Below are 17,426 nucleotides of genomic sequence, written 5' to 3' on the forward strand. Positions count from 1 at the left end.
TGCATTTTTTCCCAGTGCTCAATTTGATTGATGACAATGTATCAATGCTTCCTAGTAACACATATAATATATAACATCTTATATGCAGATTAGAAAGTTCTGCACTCAAAACTAAATATTCAAATACCTCAAATTTTTGTTGTGGGGCTGTCAAATATAAACAAAAAATTAGGGGTGGAGACTAGAGATTAAATGGAGATTACTGTTGTTCCATGGTCATAACACAGAAGCTGAAAAATATTTTACTTGATAGTTGAAATATATGAGAAACCAAGTTAAATTGATACGAAAGACCCAGTTTTGCAAGCAAAGTAGTAACCTACAGACTCTCCCTTTATTAAGTACTCAGAATTGGAACTTTTTTTATTTAAAAATTATTTATTCCCTTTTGTTGTCCTTGTTTTATTGTAGTTACTATTGTTTTATTGTTGTAGTTATTATTGATGTCATTGTTGGATAGGACAGAGGGAAATGGAGAGAGGAAGGGAAGACACAGTGAGGGGGAGAGATAGACACCCGCAGACCTGCTTCACCGCCTGTGAAGCGACTCCCCTGCAGGTGGGGAGCCAGGGGCTCAAACCGGGATCCTTATGATGGTCCTTGCGCTTTGCGCCAACTGCGCTTAACCTGCTGCGCTACCGCCTGACTCCCAGAATTGGAACTTTAATACTGTGAGAAATCAAGATTCCAGCTACCCATATCCGTTCTAGTTCTTTATCGATACGTAACAGCCTTTCAAAAACGGGTACCTTCTTGCTTAAAATCTACTGGGTCCTGATAAAATCTAAACTACTGAGGTTTGCATATAAGAGCCCTCACAATCTGGCTTCTCAGACTTATCATTTGCCCTCTAGCATCCTACTTTCTGCCACACTAAATTCATCGTTCTTTGCAGTCCCATGCTCTTCTGCAGTCTCCCTCTGCTCAAAGTGTTTGGCTTAGTCTGGTGTAAATCCCATTTGTACTTAGTAAACAGTTAATTTGCCATTTTAAGATTCCTAATTTCCTGGATGCCTTAGTCCAATATAACCAGTTCAGAGTGTATTTCTTTTACTTTCCTGATCTGTACATCCATGTATTTGCTCTAGAAAGAGATTGTTTTTGCTACACAAGTTTTTGCTGGGACTTGGTGCCAGCACTATTTCATAATTTTTTTTTTTTTTTTTTATCACTGATACACATGCTGCCAGAGATTGAATTTAGGACCTCATGCTTCAGAATCTCATGCTATATCCACTACGCCACCTCCTGGACCACTATTTCACAGTTCTTGGTGGCTATTTTTTATTTTAGTAGAGGGCGAGAGTGAAAGATACTGCAGTACTGATCCACAGCTCATGGCGCAAACCCCTCATCCCACACTCCCTGTAGGTGACAGCCCACATTCCCTGTAGGTGAGGGCCATGGTTTTTTTTTTTTTTTTTTTTCCCCCAAATACTGACCTGTTTAATCCTTTACCCAAAGTGCCTGGTACAATAAACCTATTTATCTGGCAGATGGATAAGAGCAGTAACTTGATCCTTCTCTGTAGTCTGAGTAACTTGTACCTTTCCTAACATGCAGAGAGCTCCAAAATGTGTTTCAAGGATCTTAAAATCTTGAGAGGAAGTTGGGCAGGCAGGCAGTAGATCCAGTACAACACACATTGCCGTGTGCAGGGACTTGCAGGGGGTAAGCTTTACAATTGGTGAAGCAACTGTTGCAGGTGTCTCTCTCCCTATCTCCAGTTTCTCTATCAAGAAAAAACACCACCACTCTTGGTGGCTTTGTCATTAGTTAGGCACCAAGCTCCAGCATTAACCCTGATGGCAACTAAAACAACAAAAACTTAGAACAACAAATAGCTCACCAGGATTTGTCTGTCATCTGTATGACCCAGGAGGGAGGTTAAGTGCTGTGGCTCTTTTTGTCTGTATCTGAAAAACTGAGCTCAGTGGTGGTGATGTCACAATAACAAACCAAAACTGTCAATGAAGTTTGATCAAAATGACTTTGTAGGCTGTAATTAAAACTACCAGAAGCAAGGGTATTTTTTTTTTTCTTTTACCAGAGCACTGCACAGCTTTGGTGTTGAACCTGGGATTTGGAGCCTCAGGCATGAGTCTGCATAACCATTATGCTATCTACCCTCACCTAGAGACATATCTTCGAAATATGATTTGAAAATTTTCAATTCCTAATTTTTCCCCCTAAACTTGATTTACTTAAATCTGATATTCATAAAATTACAGTCAAGGCTCCTTATTTATTTTGGTTCTTAGGAGTGTGCATTTAGAAACACTATTTAAAATGTCTCTTTCAAATGTGTAGCTAAAGTAAAAACTAGTTTTAAGAGAAAAGTGTAATAGAAAACTGACTTGGCTACACTGTTTGCAACTACTTCCTTAAACTGGCTGCAGGATAAATTGATTTCTTGCCCTTACTATACTTTTTGTAAATATTATCTTGCCTGAATTTTCTAGTTATCCCCATTTCATAAAAACAAGTGATTCTTGGGACTGTGTGGTGTGAGTGCACACATTATCATGTTCAAGGATACAGGTATGAGCCCCTGCTCCCCACTGTAGGAGGGAAGCTTCACAAGTGATGAAGCATGTCTGCAGGTGTGTCTGTCTACCTCCCCTCTCAATTTCTACGTCCTAATAAATAAAGGCAAAGAAAAATGGTCACTGGGACTGGTGGATTCATTGTGCAGTCACCAAGCCCCAGCTATAACCCTGGTGGCAACTAAGAAAAAAAAAAAAAGACTAAGTGGCACACCTGTTTCAGTGTACATGTTACTAAGTGCAAGGAACCAAGATGGGGTTTGGGGAGATGGGTAGGGGAACTTCACCAGCAATGAGCCAGCACTGCACGTGTCTCCCTCTTCCCCTTCGATTCTGTCTCTATCATATAATAATAATAATAATAACATGATTCTTTACTATCCAGAATTATATTCCTTATCCTGTGAGTTTTCACTTATTTTTTTTAATGCAGTGCCAGGAATTTAACCCAGGATGTCATATGTGGTCTCTATTGCTAAGCAACTTCCCTGAGCTAAATAATTTTTTTTGTAAGGGTAAGAAAGACTAAAACATTGCTAGAAAATTAAAGGAATTACATTTATGTTGTCTTACTTTCTTGTTCATATCCTGCTAGCTAAATCCATAGACTCATGCATGTAAGGCATATGCTCTTACCACTGAACCACCTTCCTAGCCCATCCCCCCCTTTTATTGCCACTAGGGCTATCACTGGAGCTTTGTGCCAGCACTAGGAATCCACCACTCTTGGTGGCCATTTTTTCCTTTCTTTTCTGTTATTTTTATTTACAGGACAGAGAGAAATTGAGAGAAGAGGGTAAGACAGAAGGAAAGACACCACCTGCAGACCTGCTTCACCACTTGTAAAACATCCCCTGCAGTGGGGAGTGGGGGCTTGAACCCAGGTCCTTACGCTTGTTGATATATGCATTTAACTGGGTGCACCACCGCCCAGCTCCTCCCCACCCCCACCCCCACTCTTTAAAAACCAGAGCACTTTCAGCTCTGCCTTCTGGTGGTGCCAATGATTGAGCCTGGTGGAACCTCTAAGCCTCAGGCATGAATGTCTTGTGTAAACCACTGTGCTCTCTCCCAAACCCAAAACATTCACTTTTTTTTTAATCTTTTATTTATTTATTGGATAGAGACAGCCAGAAATCGAGAAGGAAAGGGCTAGTAGGGGGAGAGACAGAGAGACACCTGCAACACTGCTTCACCGCTTGCAAAGCTGTCCCCCTGCAGGTAGGGACCAGGGGCCCGAACCGAGGACCTGGAGCATTGCAACATGTGTGTTCAACCATGTGCTCCACCACCTGGCCCCTGAATACCTATCTAATGAGTAAGTGGCAAAAACATTCACTTGTAAAGTCCTTGCTGTCACCACCACCATGTTTAAATAAAGGAAAATAATCTTTATTTAAAGTTACTTTTGGGGGCTGGGTGGTGGTGGTGCACTTGGTTGAGTGCACATGTTACCAGGCACAAGGGGGGAAGCTTCAGATGCAGTGAAGCAGCACTGAAGGTGTCTCTCTAACTCCCCTACCCTCTCAATATGTTTCTATTCTATCGAAGTTTTTTTTTAAATATATTTTTTCTTTTTGTAGTTATTGTTACTGATGTCACTGTTGGACAGGACAGAGAGAAAGGGAGAAAAAGTTGGGAAAGACAGAGAGGGAGAGAAAGACACCTGCAGACCTGCTTCACCACCTGTGAAGCGACTCCCCTCTTGTGGGGAGCCAGGGGCTCGAATCAGGATCCTTAAGGCAGTCCTTGTGCTTTGTGCCACCTGCACTTAACACTGTGCTACCGCCCAACCCCCAAGTTTTTTTTTTTTTAATTTACTTTTTTGTCTGATGAACTTTAGTTATGACTCTTCTAATAAGTCTTATCTGTTAAAACTTATTTAAAGATGATTTAGAATCATTGCAATTTATGAATGTTGTATTTCTAATAGCCTGAACTGATAAGCTATACTAGACTGATCATTAAATCAGAATACTTACATTATGTGGCAGGGTTCATTTCTATCTTTCAAACAGTGTCCACTTTCCCATTTCTTTTTGGTGGGGAAGAAAGTTTTTATATATCTTGTTCCAGCATGTGTACTTTTGACTCCACACCAAGGTGCATCTAAAGTTAAACAAGGAAAGAGGAATTCCTCATTTACTTTAATCTGAGACAGAAATGAGGAGAGGGAGAAAGACACCTGCAGCCTGCTCCACAATTCATGAAGCTTTCCTCCTGAAGGTAGGGATCAGGGGCTTAAACCCAGGTACTGTGTGTGTTTTACCAGTTGTGCTACTGCCCAGTTCCAGAAAGAAAATCTCTTAAGTTAACCTTTAAAAAAAGATTTTTTTTGTGAATATTATCAGGCTGACACATAACCTTTTATAAGCTGAGTCAGCTTCAAAAATGACAAAAAAGAAACTATGCCACTCTTAAGAAAAACCTGAGATTAAAAAACTTTTTTTCTTTTTCTGGTTGTCATGGGGCTTCACTGCTCCAAGCCAACTTTTTCAGACAGACAGAGGGGCCATGTGTTGGTATACTCAAAAGTGTATGCATTAACATGCCTGAGAATCTGAGTTCAAGCTCCTAGTCCCCACCTGTAAAGAAGCTTCACCACTGGTGGAGCAATGTTGCAAGTATCTTTTCCCTTCTCTACCTCACACCCTTCTCAAAAAAAAAAAAAAGTCATTAGGAAAAGGTGGAGTCATTGCAGCCACTGAGCCCCAGTGATAACCCTGGATGCAAACAAAAGGAAGAGAAAGAAAAGAGACATAAGACACAGACTACCTTAATGATTTAGCAATACAATTCTTAGGTATTTACCCCAAAGACACACAAACATACAGGACATAGGCAACCGTCTATTCATGGCTGTGTTACCCACCATAGCCAAAAACTGAAAGTAGCTTAAATGTCCAACAGATGACTGTTAATGGAATATACATGCCATGGCATACTGGTCTGACACTGTGTCCTTTGGGTCAAGATGGATGGAATTGGAGATGATTATGCTTAGTGAAATAAGAGATGAGAGACAACTACTGAATGGTTTCACTCATATTTGGAATCTAGAGAACTGGAAGTAATGAAACAGACCGTGGGGCTCGGTGGTGGTACACCTAGGTAAGTGCACATATCACTTCTTGTTTTACTTTGAGGCAACATATTCTAAAATCTCTAAATAAACCAACCTGATCTAGATTTTTACACTTTTAAAAAGTATTGCAGAATTAAGTCATTATAAAAATACATAGAATAGGTTTGAAACCCAGGAAAAATGCTTCAGATTTAAGACTCCAGAACATCCTAAAATACCACATATTAAGATATTGCATTTAAGTATTTAGACTTAGCCATATTTAAAATTGAAAAAAAATCTATTTTCCATTAACTGATAGCTTCCAATGGTTTACTGAAACATAGTTTAGGCTGAGCATTCTGTCTTGTCTTTTAAAAAAAAAGCTCTTCCTAACTTAAAAACTGTATTTATTTATTTATGGGTGAACCAGAGTACCACTGGCACAGTTAATGCCAGTGAACTTACATTGAACTTAGGACCTCATACTTTAGAGTTCATGGCCTTACCCATTTAGCCATCTCCCAAGTAGCTTCCCTATCTTTTTTGTTATGCTTTACCTAGAAAATTAAAGTTCTAGAAATAAACTTACCTGTTTCAATCATTAGTTTTTCGCTAGGAATTGACTTCAAAACTTCCAAATTAGCCTCAGTTTTCAGTGAGCTTTAAAATATTTATAAATTTTAAAAAGATGAGTAATTTTGTCACATTATAATTTTTTCTAAATCATATTACAAAAGAACCCAAAAATTGCAAAACAAAACAAGTCACAATGACAGACTTCCTTGCAGAATCCAAGTTAAGGTTGATCAGATCTTGCCTTTGGGGGATGTAATTCTTTCTTTGTTGACCAATAATTTTCTCTATCAGTTTCAGTAAAATTTGTAGTGCTTTTTAAAATCTTTATTTACTGGATAGACAGAAATTGAGAGGGAAAAGGAGAGAAAGAGAGAGAGACACACCTGCAACAGTGCTCCACCACTTGGCAAAGCTTTCTCCCTTCACATTGAGGACTGAGAGCTTTAACCTGGGTCCTTGTGCACTGAACCACATGAACCACCACCTGCCTCCTGCCCATATTTTGTTTGTCACTTGGAATATGTGTGTGGTGAGTTTTTTTCTGGGCCAGCTTCTTGCAGATCAGTATACAGACAGACACAAAAGCTGAATGAAGCTTCCCTATGGTGCTCTGGGGCTTGAACCTGGGCAAGGCATATGGCAAGGCAGAGATTCTACAAGGTGAACTATTTTTCTGGTCTTCAAAATTTACCTTTTTTAAATCATTTTTTTATATTTATTTTTCCTTTTGTTGACCTTGTTTTATTGTTGTTGTAGTTTTTGTTGTTGCTGATGTCATCATTGTTAGATAGGATGGAGAGAGGAGGGAAAGACAGAGAAAGGGAGAGAAAGACACCTGCAGACCTGCTTCACCACCTGTGAAGCAACTCCCCTGTAGGTGGGGAGCCTGGGCTTGAACTGGGATCCTTACACTGGTCCTTGTGCTTTGCACCATGTGCACTTAACCCGCTGCGCTACCGTCTGACTCCCCAAATTTACCTTTTTAAAAAAGATGGCTTCTAAGTAATCTGTATAACTTAGATGCCTTTATAAGGATGAGTTTGAGGATATGGTTAATTTATGAGCCAGATACATAGATTCATTGGTACTGCACTAGTCAGACTCTTCAGAAAGAATTATCACTATTACTATTAGAATAATATATTCTAAGGTTGTTTCCTTATTGATGTTCTGAAAGTTCACAATGTATCTGGACATAAGACTTGTAATCCATTTAGGCAGTTGGAACTTGCCGACTGAAACTTCTCCCTTCAGGCTTAGGAAACATGAAAATAGGAATAATCTTCATTCTCTTTCCCCTTGCTGGGAACTTGTATGTCAAAAGAATTTTTTTTTTATAGAAGTTGAAAGACAGAAGGGGAGACATCTGCAGCACTGTGCCCCCCCCCCCATTCATTAACTTTCTCCCTGCAGGTAGGGACCAAGGGCTTGAATATGGGTCCTTGCACAATGCGCTGTATCAGGAAATATTTCAACATGTGTCTCTAAGCATAATTACTTAAAAAGAAGTACAACCATCACATCATTATATTTAAGAGTGATCCAGTTCGTTTTTAAATTATATCCTGTATTCATACTGGCCCAGTTACTCAATCTTTGTAAATTTGAGAATCAGATGGGAGCCATACACTGCTAAATTTGTATTTATCTCTTGAAGGCTTTTAGTGGTAATACTTTTTTTTTTTTTGTCTCCAGGGTTGTTGGTGGGGCTCAGTGCCTGCACCATGAATCCACTGCTCCTGGAGGACATTTTCCCCCCACTTTTGTTGCCCTTGTTGTAACCTTGTTGTGGTTATTAATTGTTTTTGTTGATGTCATTCGTTGTTGGATAGGACAGAGAGAAATGGAGAGAGGAGGGGAAGACAGGGGAAGAGAAAGAGACACCTGCAGACCTGCTTCACCGCCTGTGAAGCGACTCCCCTGCAGGTGGGGAGCCGGGGGCTGGAACCCGGATCCTTATGCTGGTCCTTGCGCTTTGCTCCATGTGCATTTAACCCGTTGTGCTACCGCGAGACCCCCAGTGGCAATAGTCTTAAGCTTTCTCCTCTAATTCCACCTGTCTTCCATAAATCTATAGATTATTTCTCATTAGCAAACCTCTGGCCTTTCTTCTTGCAAAATTTCCTTTTCTGGACATTATTTTAGTTGAATTTCCTGAGGACAGGAGGGAAATGTGTGTCTACTTTTAAATTAACATTCTCTAAAAAAGGGCAAAATTTTCAGCTAGTACATTTGGTCAGTAGGACTTGGTTGTTGTTGTTGTTGCCGTTGCCTTGGGGCTTGGTGCCTGCACTATGAATCCACCGCTCCTGGCAGCAATCTTTTTTCCATTGTTGTTTTTGCTGCTGTTGTTGGATAGAACAGAGAGAAAATGAGAGAGTAGGGGAGGACAGGGAAAGAGAAAGAGACACCAGCAGACCTGTTTGACCGCTTGTGAAACGACCCCTGCCCCTGACCCAAAACAGGCCTTGGGCTGGTCCTTTTGCTTCGCACTATATGTGCTTATTAACCCAGTGCACTACTGAGTGGCCCCCAACTTGTTTTATAAGCTATACTGAATATACTTGACATGAATAATGAACTTAAAATGTTTCATAAAATTCTTCACATATTTTTAGATTTTATGTATGATATCTGAGACAAAGCATCACATAAGACAGCAAGATAGAGAAGCCAGAGTACCACTCTGGTACATGTACTGGGGATGGAACCGTAAACTTTAAGTATGCAAGTCTAATATTCCACCAGTTGAGCTTACTACCCACTACCCCAGTTGCAAATTCTTCTTGTATTTCTATTTCATTCACATGTCTGACTTTTTTAAAATTTACTTATGCTTATAAAATTGATATAGATACAAAATTATTTAACTACCAGAAAAAGTATTTTTAAAGTTATTAGGTATATTTATTTAGTAAGATTTCCCATTAAAGAAAGAATAAGCATGATTTTGCAGCTGAGTTTGAAGTTTCCTTCCCCTTTTAAAAGACGATGGAAAGGATTGAATAATAGCTTAAATTACCAAACCTCAAAGACTCACAAGTTCAAGGAATTAAAAAAAATGAAGAGGGGAGGGTCCGGGCAGTAGCGCAGAAGGTTAAGCACACATGGCGTGAAGCACAAGGACTGGCGTAAGGATCCCAGTTGGAGCCCCCGGCTCCCCACCTGCAGGGGGGTTGCTTCATAGTGAAACAGGTCTGTAGGTATCTATCTTTCTCTCCCCCTCTGTCTTCTCCTCTCCATTTCTCTCTATCTTACCCAACAACAACGACATCAATAATAATAATAAGCACAATGATTAAAAAAACAAGGGCAAAAAAAATAGCCTCCAGGAGCAGTGGATTTGTAGTGCAGGCACCGAGCCCCAGCAATAACCCTAGAGGCAAAAAAAAAAAAAAAAAAAAATAATAAGAGGGGAAAGAAATCTTTAATGAGATATATTACCCTTCTGTAAAAATAACAGTTAAAATCTCACCAAATTGGAAGAAAATGAACCCAGGGACCAAGGTGTACTGGGTACATGAGGTTAAGTGTGCTCCTAACAACAGGTCACTAAGAGAGGAGTCAGAGAACACAGGTACTCACACTTGGAGTTACCTTGTACCTATTTCTCAACTTGTCAGTTTTTTAAGCTGCAGATATATATAAAATGATTATATCATAATATGACCTATCCTCAGGTCAAATACCAACCTGTAAGTATATACAAACTGTTCAAAATGTGTTTTGAAGGTATAAGATGAACTGAGAATAACTTGCTAGGTGAGCAAGCAAACTGATCTCAACACACAATTTTTTCCCATTACTGAAATGTTTTAGTATTTTATAAGTTCCTAGCCTTAACTTATAATGTATTCTTAAATTCTTATATAATTACTGAAGTGCTCTTGCCATGATTAAAATACAGACTTTGGTTAAAATTTTCAATCTTAGCAGCCATTCACTATAAAACAACTGGAGGTATTTGCTTAATATGTGACTATAAACAAACAAACAAACAAACAAGAACCTACCAACCATTGAATCCTATATAGAGATCCAAGTCAATTAAAGCAGCTGCTGCTTCCTTTGTGCCATCAAATGAATGCACCTGGGAACATAGGTATAAATTTATTGCTGTAGAAGTTACTCACTTAAAACTATATATATATATATATAGTCTCGATCAGTTTTTCTGGCAGGGGATACTTTACTTCTGAAGAGAAAAACAACTTTTTAATTTTTGACAGAGACAAACAGGGGAGAGGGAGACAGCACTGCTTCACCACTTGCAAAGCTTCCCCACCTGCAGGTCCTTGCACACTGTAACATCCACACTCTACCAGATGCATCATCATCTGGCCTCCTGAGAAACAACTTTTTAAGAGGTGAGTTTTAAGAACTATAAATTGTTGTGACTCCAACAGGAGTTTGGGAATATTAGCATACGAATGATGTCAGCCTGAGGCAGGGACACAGAAGGGAATATATAAACACCTGGACTTGGAGCAGCCCACTCTCTTTGGCTGCTGCTGCTTCTCCTGGTCAGAAGCATCTTGGCAGAGATGCTCCAGGTATCCACCATGGCTACTTCTCCTGGGAACTGAGCACGTGTGACTTTGCTATCTGGTAAACTTTCAGACCCCTCTACAGCCACGAGCAACCTTTACCAGAGCTGATAATTGTTTCTCTTATGGGACTAAACTTTTGATAACTACACTCAGACTTTATGGACCTAGCATACTTTTGTTAAGGAAAAAGTCTCCCAAGTTGATTCAATTAGAAATCACCCATATAGAAAGCTAGGTGATTTCAGAGATTAAAAAGCAACTCGCAGAGAATAAGATAGTAGTGGAATTTCTCCTTTACATCCCAAAACCAGAACAGCAAGGTTTCATGGTCAAAGATATGTTGAAACTTCCTTTTGTTATCACTAACCCGCATTCTCTCTGCTTCTGTAAAAAACGCTTGCTTCCTGATGTCATGTAACCCTGGCTCCCTGGTGCCACAAATGATTTTTGGAATGTTTGCCTTAAAGATAGCTATAGAAATGTCACATAGTCCCCTAGAAAGCCTCCACTCCTAGACCCTTCAAAGGGAGACGAGTTCTAGACCTCGAGATCTCAGTGCAATGGGGCCATACTGGCACGCTGGCCTGTGATCTCCTAGCTGGGATTTGTCTCTTGTCTTTGTCTGTGTAAGTTTGTGTGCTGGCCTTATTCTCACTCTTTCAAACTTAAGAATAAATTCCTTATACTTCACTTATATATGGGAGTCCTGGCATGACCCAAAGGTCTCCAGGTCCTCTTCCAGTCTCCTGAAAGCCCAATAGGGTGTAGGAAAAATCTGTAGAGCCCCCAAAACTATCTCAAACTGGTTACCCCGACAGCCAGTAAGAGCTAACAGAGCGGCTGCCAGACCTCTTGAATTCGAGGGGCAGGTTTACGGTAGAGATCAGGGGAATCCCCCCACTTGTCGTTTTCGCCGGGCTGGCTTCACGGGCAGGTAACAGACGACCAGGGACTCATAGTTGAGCTGTAGGCAGTATCTCTTTATTCATGCAGGATGCAGCACAATCTAAGCCGAGCTGAGCTAAACTAAAGGTAAAGTACAGTAAAACTCACAATGCTGTCTTTATATATACTTGCCAAGTAAGGTGGAAACAGGATGTGACATAGAGAGGATGGAGAGAAAAGTGACTGGTGAAAATCAGGGTGTGATAAAGAAGGGATCAGGGTGTGACAAGGAGGGGGGTGGAGCAAAAACATATCATGAAACTGGGGATTGAACCAATGCCCTGGAGGGAGGTGCTTGTTAACAGCGGTTATGTAAATAAAATAGTGTTAAGCAGGGAGGATTTAAACCAAATGAAACAGAAGGGGTCTCATGCATACCAACAATTCCCCCTTTCTTTTTAACTAATGGCCATTGTGGGGTGAACAGAAACGTATATCGTACAGGCGTTTTCAAAAGAACTGGCATAAGACATGGAAAACAAAATAGGCGAACAGCAATAACCAGTGTGATGCCAAGGGGAGCTTTTCTTGTCTCAAAGGGCAAGGCCTAGCAGGCGAAAGGGCATTTCTTGCCTCTGGGAACGCTTCATGCCTCTGGGGGCATCTCTTGCCTCAAAGGGCGTTTCCTGCCTCTGTGGGCATCTCTTGCCTCTTGGGGCGCTTCATGCCTCTGTGGGCATAACCTAATAAGGAGGGGGAGTTTTCTGCCTCTGGGACAGAGCCTGCAGGCGAGGGAACATGGTCTATAAAGTCTCAAGGCAATTGGCTGAAGTTAGTCTTTGAGAAACACAGCAGCGTGTACCAGTAAGTCCGATGGAGGTGTCAGTCCAAAGTAGCTGACCACAGAAGAAAATGTCAGAGGATGAAATGCTGTACGTCTGTCTCGATGGGGAATGTTGGCCACCAGAATTCTGCTTTTCTGTAGAGAGTGAGCTTTCGAGTCTGTGAATCTGTTTCTCAGGTCGTGCCAGGTCACATTATTGGTTTCCGGGGGCAATGTCAGAGAACAGGGGTCCAAATGGATTTCCAGGAATTCCATTTGAGTAGATGCTTTTTCATGTGAAGACTTGACAGCTGAAATTCACTTACTTGTCAAACAAAACTTGTAGCAGATTAGAAGTTTACTATCATTGATAACTCCATTATAATTGGAAGTCCTTTCTAGTATCATTTCAAGGTTGTTAAAACACTTTAAACTCAATAAAATGTGGAAAGGTAAACAGAAGAACCACGGTTAAAAGCCTTAGGCATGAGAATAATTAACATAATCATTGCACTATCTGCCCCACCCATAACTCATACAGTTTTCAGGATTAAATGTTTCAGATTCATGTCAAGACGTAAAAGAGAAATCAAAGGAGGGAAAAAACAACTTTTTGGATTGTTTCTGGATGTCTCTAGAAATCATGGCTGCGTCCAGCATTTTTTTTTTAAGTCAATGTCAAACAAAAATTCAGTCATTCAAATCATTCTCTTATGAAACGCAGCTTGAACCAGATTATCAAGATCTCACCATGTAGGATTAAGAATCCCCGGAGGGCGTCCTAGTTCAAAAAGCTCCTCGAAATTCCATTTAGGGTGCTTCGGACTGTTCCTGCTGGATTGCTTCAGGCACCCATTTTTAAAAGCGTCTTCCCATCAAAGAAAGAATCCAATCAGGAGAGTAGAACTAACCACATGTCTCCATACTTGGGAACTGCCAGGGTACTCGAGAATGTTCTTCAAATTAGAGTAGTCCTTCTCCATGGGAAACATTCGAGAAGTCCAGAAAGTCCCAGGGGAAATCCCCATGCATATCCCAAGGTCTACGATCACAGTCATAAAGAACCAAACTGTGGCCCGGAGCAAAATGTAGTCCTTTTCCTCGGGAAACATGAGAGAGGGAATCCAGAAAGTCCAAGGAGAAATCTCCGTGCATCTCCCAAGCTCTATGATCCCAGTCATAAGAAACCAAAGTTCCCGGTCAGGGAACCGAAATGTGGCCCAGAGTAAAATGTTCCAGAGACAGACTAACTGTCTCATGATGAAACAGTAGAGGCTTTGGCAAACCTCTTCATAAGTAGAAAGGCAACCCATGGTGGATGGGTAGCCAAGTTTACTTATCTGGACGATGGATGGGTAGGGTCCCACGTTGATGCCGGTCCATGTTTCAGGGCTTATTTCAGTCCCTGTTCAGGCACCATATGTCGTTTTCGACGGGTTATGTTGTTTTCGCCGGGCTGGCTTCACGGGCAGGTAACAGACGACCAGGGACTCATAGTTGAGCTGTAGACAGTATCTCTTTATTCATGCAGGACGCAGCACAATCTAAGCCGAGCTGAGCTAAACTAAAGGTAAAGTACAGTAAAACTCACAATGCTGTCTTTATATATACTTGCCAAGTAAGGTGGAAACAGGATGTGACATAGAGAGGATGGAGAGAAAAGTGACTGGTGAAAATCAGGGTGTGATAAAGAAGGGATCAGGGTGTGACAAGGAGGGGGGTGGAGCAAAAACATATCATGAAACTGGGGATTGAACCAATGCCCTGGAGGGAGGTGCTTGTTAACAGCGGTTATGTAAATAAAATAGTGTTAAGCAGGGAGGATTTAAACCAAATGAAACAGAAGGGGTCTCATGCATACCAACACCCACTGATGTCATGCCAGTGGGAATGTCCCCCTGATGCTGATCCATTTCTGAAATCTGTCCTATATGAGCCTCCTAGTTTTTCATCCTCCTTTGGGCTTGTGTCGTAGGCTCAGCTAACTCCCCCGGAAGACGGGTTCTGTGTTCTACCTGTTCTGGTGTGCCTGCCTGTCTGGCATTAAGCCAGCCCCCCAGTGCCAATGATCTACCTTCTTTCTACCTTGAGACACGCCCTGCCTGTAGGGTAACATTAATCCCACTGGTTCAAATCCTGGCAACAGCTGCTAAGGAAGCTTCCACCTTCCCAGCGTGCTTTTGCCTTTCTCCACCCCCTTTCGTAGCCATTTAACGTTTCCCACTTGCCACTTCTGGTTTTATCCTATGAAAGCATCAGCTCTCTGATCAATAGATCCTTTTGCATTACCACGTCTCCTGCATCGCTGAGTGAGTAGCAGCCTAGGCTGAGTCTGGTCGAGTTCTCTCCAACCCAGAGAGCACGTGCCTGGGGAAGAGGCCCCCCCATGCTAGCCCAGTACCTGCCTCTTAGTTGCATTCTATCTCGGCCTGCAGGTTCCTGCACCAGCCAACCCTGTAAGTGACGTTCTTCTCATGAGTGACTCTCTCTGACCATCTTGCATTGACAGGCCAATTGTGTAGAACTTTGGGTGAGTGTTTTTGGGTGACTGAATTTTTGTGTGACCCTTTGGAAGGGTCCAGAGAACTCTGACTCTCTCTCAGAGAGAGAGAGTGGTTGGTCTTTCCTTGAGAACATGGGACACAGCAGAGGTTCTCAAAAGGCAGGGTGTCTGGAGACGCCCATGACAACCCCTGGCCCTCTTAGACTTCCCTTGGAGGAAGGTAGAGGGCGTAAGCGTCTTCCCACTCATTTTGCTGAAACCAGCTGGACTGGTCTTAGGCCTAGGGACCTATCCAAATCACAGGCAGTTTTTGAAAGATAATAAAGATAGGAAACAACCAGACTAAGGTAGAGACGGTTCTGGAAGCATTATGACACACTGGACAGCGTTTGAGAAGTGGGGAAGTAGCCTTGGAGTGAATGTGAATCGTATTGTCTTAAGAGCTCTGTGTGAATTAAAATGGCCAGGGTAGTGCAGATTTGAATTTGTGTTATCAGGTAAAGCAGGTTGTGTTTGGAGAATAGAAGGGAAAGGCTGGACACCCAGACCAGATACCCTATATAGTAATCTGGACAGATATAGTAGAATCACGTCCACCTTTCCTACCCTTGAGATCCTTCTCACCCGCCTACCCATAGATGGGCCATATCTGTGTCAGGAAGTTCCCGGAAAACCATCCCAGGAAAGGCAGCAACAACCCCACTGGACACAGTCACCCGGTCCTCCTAGGAAGAATTTGTACCCGGACCCCAAGTCTATATTGCAGGGGTAGGAACCTAATGTCTTAGATGACTTTCTGCCACCTCCCCCTCCTCTGCTGTCTGCCCCTCCGGCTGGACCAGAGGCCCCTTTCCTATCTCCTTTTCACACTCGGGGAGGTTGTCAGTATAATTTCCCTCCCTCTCAGGAGAAGTGGATGGCCCCTAGGGCAGAATCTGCTGAGCCTATTCTGCCACTCAGGTAGGTAGATCCTGCCCTATGGGAATCAGCAAGCAACGGTTTTTGTCTATCAGCCTTTCTCTACCTCTGACCTCTACAATTGGAAACACCAGAATCTCCCTTTCTCAGAAGACCCTTAGAAACTAATCACCCTGTTGGAATCTATCTTTTGCACCCACCAGCCAACATGGACAGATGGCCAGAAGCTCTTATAGGTTCTCTTCACAACCGAGGAATGAGACCACATCCACCAGGAAGCCCTTAAAGAAGTCTGAAGACCAGATGGACTACCGGCCACTGATGAGCACACACACAACCTTTGGTTCCCTTCTACTCAGCTCGATTGGGACCCAAACACACCAGACGGTAGGAAGCAAGTTCAGACATACTGCCAGTTTATTTTAGGGGGTCTCTGAGGGGCAGTGCAATGCCCCACAAATTTATCCAAAGTAAGAAGTTGTGCAGGGATCTAATGAGAGTCCCTCAGCATTTTTAGAATGTCTCATGGAGGCTTACCATATATATACTCCCATTAACCCAGAAGCCCCTGAGAATAGAAGGGCATTGAATCTGGCCTTTGTTGATCAATCTGACTCAGATATTAGGAGAAAGTTATAGAAGACAGATAGATTTGAAGGAAAACAATTGAATTAGTAGAGATTGCACAGAGTTTTTAATGAATAAAGACTCATTTGAAGATAGGTAGACTAAGAAGTTACCAAGTGTGTTGGCATTGAACTTTGAAAGAAAAGAAGGTCGGGGTGTGTGGGGTTAATTGTGAAAGCATGATAAGAGCATAGGGGAACTCCCATCATAAAGATGGAGGTCTGAAAAGATAACCCACCTGTCAGCCTCTCCCTTCCAGGGGTCAAGCATGGAGGGAAAAGCTTTCCTGACTTAGTTTCCCCTTGTCAGTCTCCCAAGCATCACAGGAAGCTACACCTATAGCACTTAACTCATTTCCTTGTTATAAACCAAATGGTTTGCCTGCTTAAAGTTCACCTGCTGTGATCACACATACTCCACATAGCACCATTCTGCCTTGATTGAAAGGCTCATCCTTCCTATTTCCTTAAACCCCTCCTCCACTTTGATCTAACTCCTCTATCTTCCTTTGAGGCTCCTCTTTGTCTACTTCTCCCTTGTTGAGGTAATTAACATGTCCTTCATTCCAAAACTCTCCCCTCTACCCCTATTAATTCCTTAGAAGCTTCACCATGGGGGTTCTGACCTTCCAAAGCCCACCCTTACCGGCACATGTGAAAAATGTCCTTTGTTCCCTTTTGCTATTTAAACCCTGCCTTCTGTACAATAGATAGATCATTTGTGACTAAAATGGTCTCCTGGTCTTTTCCTGTTGTTAGCCACTAGAGTTAACACGAGAGGCCAGTAATAAGGCTTACTTCTGCTGTGAGGTCCCCCACATGAGTACCAGCAGGGGCGGAGCCCAGAGGGGAAGGGAAAGTCAGAAAAAGAAAGGGGACCGGGGAGATAGACCCAAAGTAGGGAAGAATCAATGTCTGTATTGTAAGAAGTG

General features: G+C 42.0%; 1 protein-coding gene across 4 annotated transcripts in view; it reads right to left on the minus strand.

The window, feature by feature from the left end:
- Positions 1–17,426, minus strand: part of TATDN1 (TatD DNase domain containing 1) — a 60,329-nt gene that overhangs the window by 1,219 nt on the left and 41,684 nt on the right. For all 4 annotated transcript variants that reach the window (XM_007520788.3, XM_060195195.1, XM_060195189.1 and 1 more), the window contains 3 exons: positions 10,203–10,279; positions 6,203–6,273; positions 4,529–4,655 (listed from right to left, as the gene is read on the minus strand). In XM_007520788.3, the coding sequence (XP_007520850.2) occupies positions 4,529–4,655; positions 6,203–6,273; positions 10,203–10,279 (275 nt within the window). The remainder of the gene's footprint in view (positions 1–4,528; positions 4,656–6,202; positions 6,274–10,202; positions 10,280–17,426) is intronic.

The sequence above is a fragment of the Erinaceus europaeus genome, chromosome 1 (assembly GCF_950295315.1).
Source record: "Erinaceus europaeus chromosome 1, mEriEur2.1, whole genome shotgun sequence".
Lineage (NCBI taxonomy): Eukaryota > Metazoa > Chordata > Mammalia > Eulipotyphla > Erinaceidae > Erinaceus > Erinaceus europaeus.